Genomic DNA, 17,206 nt, shown 5'->3' on the forward strand with positions numbered 1-17,206 from the left:
GAGAGGAGATCGATTTGGCTAAATTTGACGAGAAGAAGAGATAGAATGATAGGACACATCTTAAGACACCCAGGACTTGTCCAGTTGGTTTTTGAAGGAAGTGTAGGTGGTAAGAACGGTAGGGGTAGACCAAGGTATGAATATGACAAGCAGATTAGAGCAGATGTAGGATGCAATAGTTACGTAGAAATGAAAAGGTTAGCACAAGATAGGGTGGCATGTAGCGCTGCATCAAACCAGTCTATGGACTGATGACTCAAACAACAACATGGTTAAAATTGCCGACCCTGCCGGGACCCCTGTGACCAAAGGCCAGCACTCTAACCATTTAGTCATTGAGCCGGACTACACAGCAAATAATACTATTCTAATAAATATCACAACAGAGCGTTTATTTGACTGTTATAAATACAACAAGAAGACTCAATAATGACCTACAAATTAACAATAGTTCAGTAACCGCCGTGTTCTCCACCGTGACCGCCATAGGTACCACCGGAATGGTCGTTGCCACCACTGTTGATCACGTGAGCGAAGAAACCTCCCTTGTCGTCGGCTACGTACTTCACAGTCCTGATGTTACCACCAGGCTCTTTCAGTGTGTACTCTCCAACCACGTGATCACCGTCACGTGACTCCTTCTGAGCTTTGGAGTCGCCGGTGTGGTGGTCCACGACACCGTACTCGAAATCGTATTTCGGATGAGCCTGAAACGTAGACAGGAGAATATGAATTGCTGGAATAACGTACAGTGGATTTTAAAAATAAAATATATTCTTGGTGCCGGAACATTGGAATATTGCACGGTGGGTGAAGTTTGTTTGTAGTTGCCGACAGATCTCTAAGGTATTTTACAAGAAACTTTGGAAAATTTAAAAAATACGCACACATTGATCTCTACATATAAACATGAAACGACGTCTGTCTGTCTGCCCAGTGGTGCGCAGGAGTTCCTCTGGTGAGGGATTCGTTCATATTTTTGTGCCTCATCATAAAATATGTCCATTATTTTTAATTAAAAACAATAATTAGAATATATTAGCATTCTCTTTGCATTAAGACAAATGAAATGTCATATGGCTTTTAGTGCCGGGATATCCCAGAACGGGTTCGGCTCGCCAGGTGCAGGTCTTTCTATTAGACTCCCGTAGGCGACCCGTGCGTCGTGATAAGAATGAAATGATGAAGACAACACAAACACCCAGCCCCCGTGTCATTGGAAGTAACCAATTAAGGTTAAAATTCCCGACCCGGCCGGGAATCGAACCCGGGACCCTCTGAACCGAAGGCCAATACGCTGACCGTTCAGCCAACGAGTCGGATTGAATTAAGACTATTTTAATTTATATTTTCCAGGGCAATAAAAAAATTCTAACTATTACAAAATAGTAAATTATTGAAAACGGTTACTGAATATTAACAATGAAATGGTAACATTGGTATCGACACGTTTGTAAGAGGCTGCCTATCATATGAATATGATGTATGAGAAAAAAGTCCGTTGCTTATTTTTACTCTTCTTACTGTTATTACTACTGTTCAGTATGGTGCATGTATGAAAGAATAATACAAATATCTCTCTCCAGAAACTGATAAAACTATTTTAAGTCGCTTGAACAACCGATAATTGTTGTTTCCAAATTAAGTTATTATCTACCCTCAAGTCTAACAAATTCATTTCGTTTAATGTTTACTGGCAACTGTAATCATAAATAACATTTACAATTTCCTGGCGGTGAATCGAACCCACGTCTTTTGGGTGAACCGAGTACGCACTGACAACCTCCGCTGACAATAATATCCGCTTTCCTCCATACGATAAGCTCCGTTTTCTGAAGTTAGTAACTCACCACATAGTCGATGGCTCCGTGTTCTCCGTGACCGCCATATCCACCGTGTCCACCATGTCCGCCGTCAACCGAGACAGCATGAGCAGGGCCAACAACTGGACCTGACTGGTGAACAAACGATCTGGCGTGACCACCCGCTGAAACTTGTTGCCAAACTGCGACAGTAGCAACCACAAGGGTCAGCACCTGTAAAACAACAAGTTATCAGGCTACTAATCAACGGTAGACATGAATTAATGAAGCACTTCCAGGCAGCCTAGAAACTTAGAACTTGGTTCCAGAAAACCTGACACCACCAACATCCCTTGAAATTCCAAAAGTAAGCGGCCTTGGCCCTAATTATGGCACAGCCCCAGCATTTTTTCCCCATTTTCACACCAGGCAAACGTTGGGGGCTGTGCCTTAATTAGGGCCACGGTCGCTTCTTTGCACTTCTGGACCTTTCCTATCCTATCGTCGCCATGAGACCTCTCTGTGTCGTAAAGCAAATTGTAAAATTTCACGACTTCCGAGAGTAAACTAGCAAGCAGATACAAGGGATTTCGAAATAATTAAAAAACGATGGAATATATTTTCATATCCATGGTACTATGTAGGCCTATATGTTAATTATACATGGTGGACCGCCAGCGCAGTACTATCTATTTATAAGTGTCCTGCATGTACTAATGGGGAATAGGATGTCTAATCCATAATCAATTTAAGCCTTCCCCCGCAGGGTGCAATTGAATGCTCCTCACCCGGTCTATTTATGAACTTGAAAAATTAGTGGCAAATATGTTGAAAGGATAGTTAAAGATAATATTGTATTTAAGAAGTAAGATAGAAGTGATTTAAAGTAGAAAGAAAGAAAAAGAAAGTTCTTTGTATGGTTGAATATTTCGTGATTTTAAGGAGTTCAGAGACATTGAAGTTATGTTATATTATGTTAATGTTATGTTTTATGAATGTTGAACCATTATCTGATTTCGACCGTATGGCTGACACAGTTCTTTAAAGTATTTTGCTGGCGGTGTGTGGTAGACCTGATTGGTCATCCATCCAGGTACTGACCACGCCCATTGTTTCTTTATTAAAGCTGAGTCCATACCACCGATTTTTCGCGAATTTACTGTTGTGTAAATTATTTGCGGATGTTAATTAGAAAGAACAGCATAATATGTCAACAATTGCATTGAACCGTGCCTCGTTCCGAGACCAGTGCTTCGCCTGAAGTTTGGTAGGCGGTGTGGCTTTGGAGGCGGTGGAGTTTAATTGAAGGAAGTGAGGCTTTCATGATTTCTTGGCAGAGGGGATTCTTGGCTGGATTTAACCAGGGTTTCAGCTACTCAGTCCACCGAGGTGGCGCTGGATATTGAGGGTTTGATTAGAAATAAGAGTTAGGAGTAAGGAGAGAAGGGTGTTTTTTACTTGGTTAGGTCGAAATAAGTTGGGGGTGGGTAGTAGTGGGGTGCATCTTGGTGTAGGTAGTAAAGGTGGTTGTTTAGGTACAGAATTGGGAGGCGGAGTAATATTTGTAGCTGTGTAAGATTCAATGCGTGTGTATTTCTTGGATTTGCTGATAACTGCCTTCTTGAAGTAAGGGCAGCCAGGAAAGGAGGCCACGTGATTGTCATCGCGCACCTCACCTAATTGATTTCACGGGGGTACCTCTGCCACCAGGTAGGTTACGTCAGAATACGAAGAATAATCGGAAGGCCGCTCACTGTGTTCCTCACAGCTACCCGTCTCAGTGCGATCCCTTGCGTTAGTAAGCCTCGTTTTCGAACGCTTAATAGTGGCTGGTATTTGGTACAGCAGCTGTCAACATATTGAAAATGGTTTGTGTGTTCAGTAAGGACGAATACACAGGCATAGTTTTAATCTACGAAGAGTCTGCTCGGATTGCAGCCGTAGCTCGCACGCAGACAGTATGCGCAGGAGTTCCCACACACAGGGTCCTTATTTATGCTTGGCATGGACTTTCTCGATAGAGCTTGGCCGCCAGTGACGGTTCAGTTGCCGGCTACCGCGCGTGCGTATGTACGGGAGAATACGGTGCTCAAAAATCATTATCATGCATCTTACTCACAATTTTTACAGTTTATGCTGAAAATGTTCCTCATGCGTTGCCAAACATAATCGGCATCTCCTAATGAAGTTTCCGGTTACTCTACCAAGTTCTTCAGCACTGATGGATGAAATTGCAACTCAAGTACATCTAGTGTGTGAAGGCAGTTTCCATAAACTACAATTTTTTTTAACATTCCCCATAAATAAGTCACATGCCGTTAAATCTGGGCTACGAGGGGGCCACAGATTTTTACTTATGATCCTCGTACCAAACACGCTTCAGTAAGGAGATAACGACCTTGACGTCTATTTTTATTGTTTACTGAACCTGTACGTTTCAATCTCTTGGCCAGTTGTTTTATTGTCCGATTGATAGGAATGGGTCTCCCTGGAAATTTCGCTCGAAACTTTTGTCTTGTCCTAGCGCACGATTTTCTGTACTTAATGTAAGTTTTGTGCAGATATACACGTTCACGTAACGAATATTTCACATACATTACAGCACTATACACAATCACAATAAAAAGCTATACAATACGACATACAGAACGCAGTAGCTTCATTGAATACCCTACTATCTCGGAGCTCAGCTCTCATCAAATGCAGGAAATGCCGGAAACCGCGCGCGTTAACGGCCTGTCATCGACGGCCAAGTTCGAGCGATAAAGTCCCTGCCAAGCATAAATAAAGACCCTGTAGCAGCCTGCTTTCTATACACACATTCACCTAACAGAGTTGCAATAAAGAGCTAATGGATCGTTCAAGGCACATACAAGCAACTTTTTGGTGGAGTGGAATGTCTGTTCCTGTATAAATTCAACTTTATTTTGCCCGGCTGGGTGGTCCACACGATTGAGGCGCTGGTCTTCTGACCCCATCTTAGCAGGTTCGATCCTGCCTCAGTCCGATGGTATTTGAAGGTGCTTAAGTGCGCCAGCCTCGTGTCGATAGATTTACTGGTACGTAAACGAACTCCTGCGGGACTAAGTTCCTGCACCTCAGCGTTTGCGAAAACCGTAAAAAAGTAGTTAGTGGAACGTTATTCTGTTGCATCCTTGGCGTATTTTTTTTTTTTTTTTTTTTTTTTGCTATTGGTTTTACGTCGCACGGACACATAGGTCTTATGGCGACGGTGGGATAGCAAACAGCTAGAAGTGGGAAGGAAGCGGACATGGCCTTAATTGAGGTATAACCCCAGCATTTGCCTGGTGTGAAAATGGAAAACCACGGAAAACCATCTTCAGGGCTGCCGACAGTGGGATTCGAACCGACTATCTCCCGGATGCAAGCTTTCAGCTCCGCGTCCCTAACCGCAAGACCAACTCGCCCAGTTACTTACAAATCAACCCTTTACACAACGTGTCAAGTAAAATGACTGCTATTTATTTCACTTTCGAAGTCCGAAATACAGACCTTTATAGCACTCCTTTGTAAACCAGCGATTAGACATCCCATTCTACATTAGCGCATGCAAGACACTCATACACAGAAAATACGGGGCTAGAGGGACATCTGGTATAAACAACATACTGTACTCCAGACTCTATACCTTGGCACAAAATACTTTGTCGGCAGTCCTGAAGATGGTTTTCTGTGGTTTCCCATTTTCACACCATAACTTGATTAAGGCCAAGGCCGCTTCCTTCCCACTCCTAGCTCTTTCCTGCCCCATCGTCACCATAAGACCTATATGCGTCGGTGCGACGTAAAGCAACTTGTAAAAAAAAAAAAAAAAACCACCAAACTGTTACACACACAATCGGTCACGATGTATCTGTCGCATGCGGGTACGATTTTACCTGAAAGTACTCAAAATTGTTTCAAAAATTGTTTTAATTACGATATCTCAGACAGTTTACGGCAATTACTCACTTTCAGAGAGTTCTTTAAGTTCCTTCCTAAATCATAAATGTAACATGGACAACGCAAATAATGAACACTACAGCATAATACGTGCACAACCTAGAAAATACCACCACAGTGAGCGTCATAATTAAATTGTCCATGTTTACGACATATTGCTTTACATGAAATCGGTTTACATGAAAATGCACACGCGAAGTGTACAACCTGCAGTACAACAGACTCATTAATACATCCAAATACTCGTGTTAGAAGAGAAAAAGCAAAGCAAAGTCACCTCCGTACAGGCCGTGAAGGCCCTTGGAGGAGTGGAAGGTAAAGGCTTCCACCATCGTTAACCTCGGCACGTGATGGGAATTAACCTGGTACTCATTTTTGGTGTAGGCTGAGTGAACCTCAGGGCCATATGCACCTCCGGAAGTGGAAATCTCGTTTCTTAAATTTTACGACTTCCTGACGGGGATTCGAACCCACGTCCTTCCGAACCGAGCACGCCTTTACCGCTTCGGCCAGGCAGCCCCTGTTAGAAGAGAAAGCAATTCGTTATATTTATCTCCTTACATTTCTTCTTGTCACTTTCACTAAATATCACTCAATACTTCTGACATTTTATGCATGTGTACTTGGTCATCCTTGTGCGTTTCGACTTAGTATGACACGTAGGGCATCGCTTCCGTTTTTACTTGTTCTGCTTTCTTGTTTCCTTCCGTAGAATTTTCTTTTGCTGGTTGACACGACCCGTTTTCTTTTGGAGCTCAAAAACCTGGCCGGTCTGCTGTAATATTACGTTCTGTTCCACAAATACGTTCTACCAGCCTTGTGACAACATCTGTTGGCTTAATGCTGATATTATAATCACATTCGGGTTGTTTTCCGGCATAGATCTCTAGATTAAAAGATCATGTATTTTTATGCCGTACTTGGCTTGATTTAGAAGGAATGTACTGCCTAAACCCGCGTCTTCCTCTCAAGATTTCTAACTGTTCAACCAATGTGACACCCCTGACCAAAAGAGTAGCACTTTTTACAATTACTCATGAATTTTGTGAACAAGTCCCGAGGTGGTTTAAGGCGATCAATTTCCCTCCTCCTTCTCCGCTCGTCCTATCATCGAACCTCAGAAACCGGTTTAGGAATTTAAAACGTCGTAAAGGCATCCAAGTCTGAACTCCTCAGCACCATCAACATCTCTACCCCACAATTCGTCTAGCCTGTGCTTGCTGCCTCTTACTGCACCTGGCAGACAGAGTAAACCAATAAAAGCTTTTATTTCTACCTTGTCTGCCAACCGTGTCTCCCCTTCTCTTCTGAAATTGAACACCTCCTAAATACTTAACTGCATAACTTCGGTCACTGAACAGCTCCACGTGTCTAGTGGGATTTTTGCGTTTCTTCACCAATTACTCCGGGTAGCTTAGTCCGTATTCTTTGAGACCTCCTATGTACAATACTTGGTGCAGTGCTGTGCTCTTCCCTTCCTCCACTTCATCACACTATCTTTTCGCATAAACTATGTACAAGAGTCTATGAAACAAGAGTTATTCGCGTCCATCACACTGAGTCACTTTTTCTTTTCTCAACAATATCATCACTATCGACACTGATACTCATATTCAGTCACTGCCACTTTCACACAGAACTGAACAAATTAATTCAGTGTCATTTGTGCTGTCTGGGTTGAAGGGCTCCATGTTTACAGCCGCAAACATACGTACTCGAGCATGCTACGTCGCGTCACGATCGGACGCGCTGTTCCCACAGATACAAAGACTAATAGGGAACGTGTTGAGAGAAAGACAGGAAACTCCGACAGGGAATATTCAGAGCGGCGATAAGCAGCTAGATAAGACTAAATAGCGATAGGGAACATGTGGACAGCAAGACAGGAAACCTCGACGGGGAATTCTCAGAGCGGCGATAAGCACTTACTGAAAGGCATGGAAATGATGTAATGAAACATACGAAACATATGCGGCGCAACCAGCGGCAGGTTTTACGAAAAGAAACATTTTTTAGGAGGGAAAGGCTCAGTGATTCTATTGTCGTAATATTGAAAGGTGCGTTCTGATAGTTCTTGATGATGCTTGTTCTCTTAAGGGGCCTAACATCGAAGGTCATCGGCCCCTGATAGTTCTTAGAGGGAGGTCCGTTTATTATAATTACTAGAAATAACATTTAAAATATAATTCTGTAAAAGAAATAACTTGCTGAAAAATATAATTAGGCCTATATTTCCTTTCAGGTGTAATTCAGTTACGTTTTCATTTTCAGGTAGTTTCTACATTTACTTATTAATAAATTAATTTCAACAGACTGAAAAACCCAAGTCATAATTTAAGTGAGTCAAAACTGAAAAGAAATGGTTTCAAATATCACAAAATAAGTCTGGTAACACAATTCTTCTAGAAGATATTATCAGATCAAAAGCACGGAAGTGATAACAAAGCATAATTTTGATTTAGTAAAAAAAATTAATAATAACGAACATTTCCCCATGTATTTCTTGTCGCGGCCAGTATTCACATTAATGTTGTATCATTGAATAACCTTACTTATTGTATGTTTTTGAATCTGTTAGGGACATAAGTTCGTTCGCATTGTACTCCATACAGGAGAAATATTCAGCCTGGGCAGGGCACAACCCGCTCTACAGCAGCACTGAATGGCTAGGAGTTAAGCCAGCAACTTGTCCGTTCGCGCCGTTAAGTGGTTATGCATACGTTCCAGGCGTTCTGATTGGTGATACGAATTCCACCAGGTACTTGATGGTTGCAGTACTTTATATCTTTCTCTTGGTACAGGGCAGAACAAAACGTAGCTTCCTCCGAAGTCTCATTGTCATTTATAGTTGTGAAAGTATGCAAGTTTCGATCATGTTGATAACAAAATTTATTTAACTTTTGTGAATGAAACTTTTCATTACTTTTCGTGTTTTCATTAACATTTCGGTTCACACATCCGCAAGGACGCAATTAGAGCACGCATATTCGTAGGGTGGAATACGATGATTTCTTATTTCTAAAAATTGACTATCAAATCATAAGCGAAAGTTCTAATTTAATTTAATTCTGTATGATATTCATTTAGCTGTGTTCTAATGTAGTTTCATTTCCAGCTTCGCTATTCGCTGAATAACCTAACCTCCTATATTCGCTTCTATATCAAAATCATACTATGCTAAGTAGGTAGGTTAAATGAAGGTTTTCTTTATTTCGCACCTTTACCAATTCCTTGATATTGTATAAAGATTCAAACACTTCAGACACAATAACTGAAATTGCATGTTTTGATACTCTATACAAATAGGTATATAAGTGAAATGTCACCATTTGCTAGGTGTGTATGTTTAGTCCTCAGCCCGAAGGCTGGTTGGATCCTCAACAGCTCCGCCATCAGCTGTCATAAATGGCCTAGGCATCACTGAAGAGGCGTACTAGGGAAATGAGGAGTGAGGTAGTTTCCCGTTGCTTTCCTCACCGAGCCAGCCGTTGCTATTACATATCAGTCTGCCAAGCCCACTGAAATGCATGCACCAACTGACCCTATGAGCAACATTTTCACACCATTCATAGCAGGGACTGGCTGCATAAGGAATGGCATTACTAGCATCACTCATACCTCAGTCACTTTCATCTTGTCAAAGCCAAGGATAAAGCTGAGACAGATCAATGAAAGTAACAATATTGCTCTAGCCCATACCAGAAGACATAGTGCACCGTAAACACAACGACCTGCCAGCAAAGGCATATTTGCTAGGTATCTTGAGAGTTATAGCCTATCTAAAAGCCTGTCATTAGTGGATCTGGCTTTCCGATAATCTGTATCATTACTTGAAATTTCATACCCAGTTACTATCAACAAGAACTGAGTCATGTGCGGGCATTCCGAAGAGAATTTTGAAAGCCTGCTGCATCATGAATTAAAGGTTCTGACATAAGTGTTCCTTCCATACTTAATTCTACTCGCCTTTCCAATATTTTTCTTTGCCACACTTCGCGTCTGTGCTTTTCTCTAATTGTACTCACTACAATAATGAAAGCTGCAGCTATAAATATTTCCTTCCTCCTGACCCTATCAATTGTAAACTCACAAACAGCTATTTTGGTGTGGACACTATGTTGAAGAAGTTTGTTAACAAAAGTTTATTAACGTGTTGAGAAGTGTTTTTTGCCCGAGGGCAGAGAAATGTGTGGTGGTGATGGAGATGTGCGGTGAAGGTGAGAGGGTTGGCGGCCGTGGCCTATACTAGGGACTTTCCCGGCATTCACATTAGTACAGGAGGATGGAAATCCACGGAAAACCATTCTCAGGACAACCGACGTTGAGGACCATCCCCTCTTCGACTCCCGAATGCAGAGGTGTAGAGCCACGATAGAGCCGTGGCCACCCTCCTCTGCTCGGTTGGTCGGTCGGAGTGCAGAACTGTCGGACCACGAACCAGCCGTGACCACCTGTAGTCCGAAGCCTACTCTACAACCGACGACTACAAGAATTGACAATATTCGCACAGTATTGAACCTTATATGACATAACCTTGCCGGCCAAATTTCTAAGATAAAATATTTCACATAAGTTTTCGCAGACCCAACGAGATTTTCTTCGCCTAATCCTTTTGATTAAAATATGTGTTGTTCACGCAGGATAAAAGCAAATTAAAATTATGCCATATATCATTGTTATACAGTATATCGATTTCTGTTCACATCATTAATTGAATCAAGTATCTTCATGCTACAAACTGGTTAGCATGCCGGCCTTTGGTGCAAGGGATCTCCGGTTCGATTTCCGGCTGAGTCGGGGATTTTAGCCTTCATTGTGGCTCGGGGACTGAGTATTTGTGCCATTTTCAACATGAGATTTTTTCCTTGGGTAGGACCCCGTGGGCATAAACTCGAACGACCTGCGTCTGGTCTCCCTAGAAGCTTCGCACCATTATTATTACATTTAAAATCCTTAAAATCCATTAATTTTTGGAAGTATTTGAACGTTTAACGCTCTTTCCTGAAAAGCTACATTTTGAGACACGGACTTTTGTCCTACGTTCGCGTGGCCGTACCTTTCATACAAAAATCTGAAAACTTAAGACAGAACTATAGTCAGATATATCAAAAGTGCACACTGCATCTCAAAGTTTAACCAAATCCATTTGTACAATATGCCAGCTATCAGGAACATCTTCCTTCACAGAAGACCTGATGACAACTTATCATCTGACACCAACCCCAGCTACCGAAAGTTTCCTGGGCGAACGACTCCTGAAAACTGCAGAAATAGACCCAGAATTCTTTAATACTCCCGCCATGAACAATGATTAATGAAAAGCAGCCAATTTTGAGCTACGTACTTCTACATGAGAGAAGCAATTCACGGCTTTCATCACCACGTTTGTAATAAGAAAGGTTTTCACCAGCTATCCAGCGATTGTGTTCGTGAAATCTGCGGCTCACATTGTTCACTATACCACCTGTTCGACTGCACACAAAGAAATTTTCTTTTCCTCATTATGCAAAATATGAAACCTTGTACTGACAAGGGGACATTCCCTACTCGTCACCACCAATTTCGCTCAAATTTATAGAACATGCAGGGCTTGGCTAGAAATGAAAGTACCCGAAGTGGGAACTCCAGATGGCCAAGCGTATAGAAAATAAAAATAAAAATGTTGACGCGGCTCTCGCACCGCATAAGCCACTTATGTAAGTGCGCACGCCGAGCAGTAGTTGGCGTAGTGGTAAGAGCTCGGACTGGTAATTCGATGGTCGTGGGTTCGACACCCCGTGTGGAGACTTTTTTTTCTATGGAGACGTTGAAACAACGATGTGATTGTGACAATGCGGCGTTTATGACTTGTGTTAGATGCAGAAATAATTATTGTTTCCCTTGTTTCTAAGATAAATATAATCTCGACACATGTAAAGCATCGAATGTCAATGAATAAAGTTTTGAATTTTCATGTACAAAGTCTTTTCGTACGCGCTTTAATTACAATCCCTTGTTGAAAAGTCTGACAATGAAATCCCAATTTTTTTTACCTTTTTATATGCCTTTTGAGTATACATAAATAAATAAATAAATAAATAAAATGAATTATTCACCTCTTTGCTTAATTGGAAAATGAATAATAGAAAAGTTAAGAGGAAAAAAACGAAGTCTCCGCACGGGGAGTCGAACCCACGACCACCGAATTATTAGTCCTAGCTCTTACCGCTACGCCAACTGCTGCTAGGCGTGTGTGTTAACATAAGTGGCTTATACAATGCGAGAGCCGCGTCAACATTTTTATTTTTATTTTCTGTACGCTTGGCCATCTGAAGTTTCCACTTCGGGTACTTTCATTTCTAGCCAAGCCCTGCATGTTCTATAAATTTGAGCGAAATTGGTGGTGACGAGTAGGGAATGTCCCCTTGTGAGAGTGAATGTCTATATTTTTAAAATCATATGTACACATTGTGTTTATTATTACGTATTATTATTATTATTATTATTATTATTATTATTATTATTATTATTATTATTATTATTATTATTATTATTATTATTATTATTATTATTATTATTATTATTATTATTTGCGTGCTAAAATTTCTTTGAATAGCATTTGTAGTTGCTGAACTATACAAATTTCAATTTCACTCAATTCAAGCTAGCGAAAGATGTCCGTCTGCCGTTGAACTAATTCATAAAGAATGTTGTTCAACACTATAAACCTTTGAGGGAGAGCAGAGGACCTCTCAGTAGAGAAAATGCTGCTGAAATCTCCTTACTGGTAACGTCTGTATTCCAATTAGGTAGCTACAAAGGCATCTTCCCTAAATGTTACGAGCGGCCTAAATTCTTCCGTTGGTAGCAGCTCTAAAATGAAATGATCGTCTTCTGAAACCACATCACAACAACAGGGTGGGATTTGCATGAAATTTTGCATAAACTTTCTCAGAGAAACCTTTCATATTATTGTTTTGTTCCAAAATATAGACCTGAAAATACAGGGTGTTTCAAAAATACACAGCATAAATTTAGGATTGGATTCCTCAAATATAGTGAAGGAAAAACGGCTATTTAAACATTGGTCCAGAAACGCGTACTTTCTGAGATACCAGACTCTGTCGTGGGGTAGAATCTCAAGTGATGTGGGCTATCTTGCGTGTACTGATGTAGGGTAAAGGGGGCTAAGAGTTCGCAGCGTCTAAGAGTACGCATAGTTGTTTTCGTTTAGTTGGGAACACTGCAGTTCTGTTTTGGCGGTCGTGCAGTGAAGTTATTAGCGATCGTGACTGTATCCCAAAAGTTTGTGGTTTTACCTCGAGTGGTTTGATTTCTACAGGTAAATATCATATTAGTACATTCTAATAAACTTTTTTCTTGGTTCCTTACTTAACTAGCATTAATTTTTAACACATACCAGGGGTAATTTCAGTCCAAGATGAAGTAGTGCACTCTATAGCCTCGCTGATGGTATGCATGCTGTCTGCTTGTTTGACAAGTGGTGCGATCTAGAGATGATTATTTAAAACTGTTGCAAAGTGGCCAAGAGTGCGCACTGGTTGGAAGCCCAAGAGTACGCGCGAACTCTTACACGCTCGTCGTGCGTACTCTTTGACGCTCGCCTTGTTTAGGGAAGGAAACGATTGAAGCACTACCTCTTTCACTCACCCTAATGTCAGATACAGGCTATATGGATGCTAATCTCTTTGCTAATAACTGGCTTCCACATTTCCAACATGTTAAGGCGTCAAATGACGACCCGATGCTTTTGATCCTCGACAACCACAGTTTTCATTGCTCACTACAAGCAGTGGAATTCTGTAGAAAGAACAATATAACACAGCTTTCGATTTCTCCACACACCACTCATAAGCTTCAACCTTTGGACAGGTGTTTCTTTGGGCCCTTATAATCTGCTTATGCAGATGAAGTAGACAAACACATGGTAGCCAATCCTGGGACACCTATACGCAAGACTGTCATAACCAGTCTCTTCAGAAGAGCCTACAGTAAATTTGCAACAGTTCCTCTGGCTGAGAAATCTTTTGCTTGCACTGGAATTTTCCCCTACAACCCAGATATTTTTACAGACATTGATTACCATCCAGCCACAGTGACAGAGATTCCAGCACAGTGTGTGACCTCGGGAGAAAGTGAGGCTTCGTCACAAAATGTTACGCCAAAACAGCCCGGGACTGCACCTCATCAGTCGAATTCTCCACCACGTAGCTCACTAAATAGGATTTCTGTTCAAACTCAGACAACACCACCTACAGTTCCTGCTCGTCAAAACTCAGAATTCACAGAGCGGGTCAGTATGCGGCCTTTATACCCCCTGCCCAAACGAGCGGACGAGTCGACAAAGAAAAGAAGAGATTTAGGTCTAAGGTCTGAAATTCTTTCTGATTCCCCCTACAAGAAACAGCTCGAGACAAAATTAACAGCAGCAACGGAAAAGAACCGGATAAAAACAAAAAGAACTCTGAAATATTCAAAGCTAAGTAGCACCAATAAACCAGCAAGTTCTCAACAGTCAACATCAGGAACAGCAGAGGGTAATGAAAAGCGAATTACATCGAGAGAGGAAGAAGAAACTTATTGCGCTGGCTGTGGTGAAAATTTCGCCGAGGAATGGATGAAGTGTTGTATATGTGATCAGGGTGGCATGAGGAATGCTCTGGTTATGAAGGGATCGATGCCTTCGTGTGTGATCGTTGCGCTTAGATGATTTCTTAAGTGCGAACTCTTAGACGGATTCATCGCGTACTCTTACCCGACAGTTCTGCCAAGAGTACGCAAATACATATTTCATTATTTTTGTGATTTTACGATTTTTGTGCCATGTTAATAACACTTTGATACTGCATATATGTAGGCCGATAGACAATGTATATTAAGTCAAATGTACATGATTATGATTCCAAACATTAAAAATTTATAAGTAATTTTGTGTATAGTGCGTACTCTTAGCCCCCTTTACCCTACTCCAGTCATTACCTTATATGAGGTGTTCAAAATGCCCATTTCCTACCATACTACAGGCTTATGCTCAACGTCCCCTGGAGTTACGAACAGACTCGAATATTCCGGTGTTGTGCGTACTGTTTGGAAGGACCTTATAATTTTGCCGTGAAGTGTTGCTTCATCCTCCACAACACTCGCGTACACCAAAGACTATCCTTAAAATCGCACAAAGAAGTCCAACGGGTTTAGATCAGGTGATCGTGGAGGCCAAGGAAGAATGCATTTCCCGACCCCTATTCATATAGACTTTTTCCTTCTTTGTATGTGAGGAATCTAACCCTGAAATTATGGCGTGTATTTTTGAAACACCCTATATAACCCTGTATTAGCTAAATTATTTGTGAGAAATTGCGGAATAGCTTAAAATAAAACTGTTTCTTGCTCGCTCAATCGCGCCCAAACTACAGGAACAACTGAGCTGGTATTTCATACCGTGTAGATATATCTGAGATATTCAGTTCAAACGCAAACCTGTTCTAATTTTTCGGTGGTTAACCATCTCAAAGGAGTAGCCATTAATATGAAGATATTCACTGAACTTAAGCATGTTTCATCCATTAAAAACAAAATAATGAGGAAAGGGTTAGTCCTGTCGCAAAATACATTCTACCACATGTTTCTAAAATTATTTTTTATTCAAAAGAGATGAATATGTATTATTTATTTTTGTAACTCCAACTGTTATCCAGCAAATTACTCTTTTACGTGTTAAGGCGTGAGTTTCGGAACACCCGCCGGCTGTTTGGCTGGTTCTTTGTAGGTCCTGATAATTCACAACACTATGCGGAGGTTGCTGTACCTTTAAAACAATGATTTCGTGGATGTCAAGTATTTGTTTTCCCCGGGTGGCTTGATCACTGATGTAGACTGCAGAGAGACTTTTGGAAACTAATCAGAAAGTTGTAAAATCGGCTTACATAACAAGTGACTTAAAAATGACAGCTTACACGTTAACAGTGGATACTCGCAGAAGTTTGTAAAATCGCCAAGTATCGGTCCGTCATCGACTGGTAATTTCTACTAGTTCCAAAGAAAAATTTCCGAATACACTGTAATTACCTGTAAAGTTGTCATGGTAGCGTGTGTTGTTGTCAATAGAACACTGATACTTGTCCGAAACAGGTGCCAGCCTTTTATATGCCACCAGCTCAGTAACACCAGTGCCATGTAGAGCTACCACACGTTCGTGACGTAATCCATTCATTTCCCTTTGTCATGCTTGACCGTCGAAAGATATCTCCACTTAGCCACATAGTTTAATTGAGATTGGCTTTCTTCCCCACTCGCATTTCACTTAGTTGCTCAAACAATCCTTGTTTCAATAGCAAAAAAGATTTCTACTGGATGGTGAAATATGCGCGGTGAAATTGAAGGCCGTTCTGCTAATGAAGTAAATACATTCTATTCTAAAATAATTTTCACTCACCACTATCGCTATGAGTCTTTGCTGCTTTTTAGGAGAACTACCATATAACGATTTAATAATAATAATAATAATAATAATAATAATAATAATAATAATAATAAAGCTAGTAATAAAGCTTCGGATATCGTACAACGAAAAAAAAAAAATCTACGTCAACATAGCAAAAGTACTCCGCTAGATATGGAAAACGGCCTAATTTCACCACCGACACTACCAGCATAGAGACACTAAACTCCATAAGGCGTACAAACTAATGTGGAATTACTACAATAAGAGTCGTATCGCGTAATGCAAAATTACTATATTACAAGGCAGTTGTTTTGCCGGAAGCTTTGTACGCCTTAGAAACCATACCCCTTGAATGTCACTCTAAAATAATAGAAATTGAAAAGCAAGAAAGAAAAATTCTCCGGACAATTTATGATCCCACGAAAGAAAATGGAATGTGGTTTAAGAGAACAGCGGACCTCTACTCATTAATTGAGAGATCCACTGATGTACTCAAGAGACTTCTGAAATTTTATGGCCATATCTATAGAATGGATAGCGACAGACCCTACAAAAGATTATTTAAAATAATTAACTCAAAGATGGCCAAAATAAACTGGCTAGAAGAAACTAAGGCGGACCTCCAAGAAATATTACGGACGACATCATAGAAGTAGCCAAACACACATTCATGGAAACCTAAAAAGAAAGCTGGTAGGAAGAGATCCACAGAACGCAAGATGCAACACAGTGCATTTATGAAGAGAGTTTGGGAGGATAAGAAGGCGAAAATCATCAGGCCAACGAAGAAGTTCAAACACGCTCTTTGAATGGGCATAACGAAGAAAGAAAGAAAAAGAAAGAAAGAAAAAGAAAGAAAGAAAGAAAGAAGCTTCGGATATTAAGGAAAAGTCATATTTCTTTCCTGAGGTAATTTTACCCGAAATCTGAAAAAAAAAATTAAAAATAAACAGCGAGTGATGATTCCCTGACCCCATGTAAAGCAATTATACGTTGCATA

The 17,206-nt window shown here is 40.8% G+C and overlaps 1 protein-coding gene across 1 annotated transcript; it reads right to left on the bottom strand.

Annotated features, from left to right (window-relative positions):
- Positions 1-452: 452 nt before the first annotated feature.
- On the bottom strand, positions 453-2,048 carry LOC136883543 (adult-specific cuticular protein ACP-20-like; the record flags this gene model as incomplete). The annotated part of the gene is made up of 2 exons (XM_067155955.2): positions 453-707; positions 1,851-2,048. Coding segments are annotated over 2 exons (453 nt in total), but the record flags the coding sequence as incomplete, so codon positions are not given.
- Positions 2,049-17,206: the final 15,158 nt, after the last annotated feature.

Source organism: Anabrus simplex, chromosome 1 (genome assembly GCF_040414725.1).
Source record: "Anabrus simplex isolate iqAnaSimp1 chromosome 1, ASM4041472v1, whole genome shotgun sequence".
In the NCBI taxonomy this organism is placed as follows: Eukaryota; Metazoa; Arthropoda; class Insecta; order Orthoptera; family Tettigoniidae; genus Anabrus; species Anabrus simplex.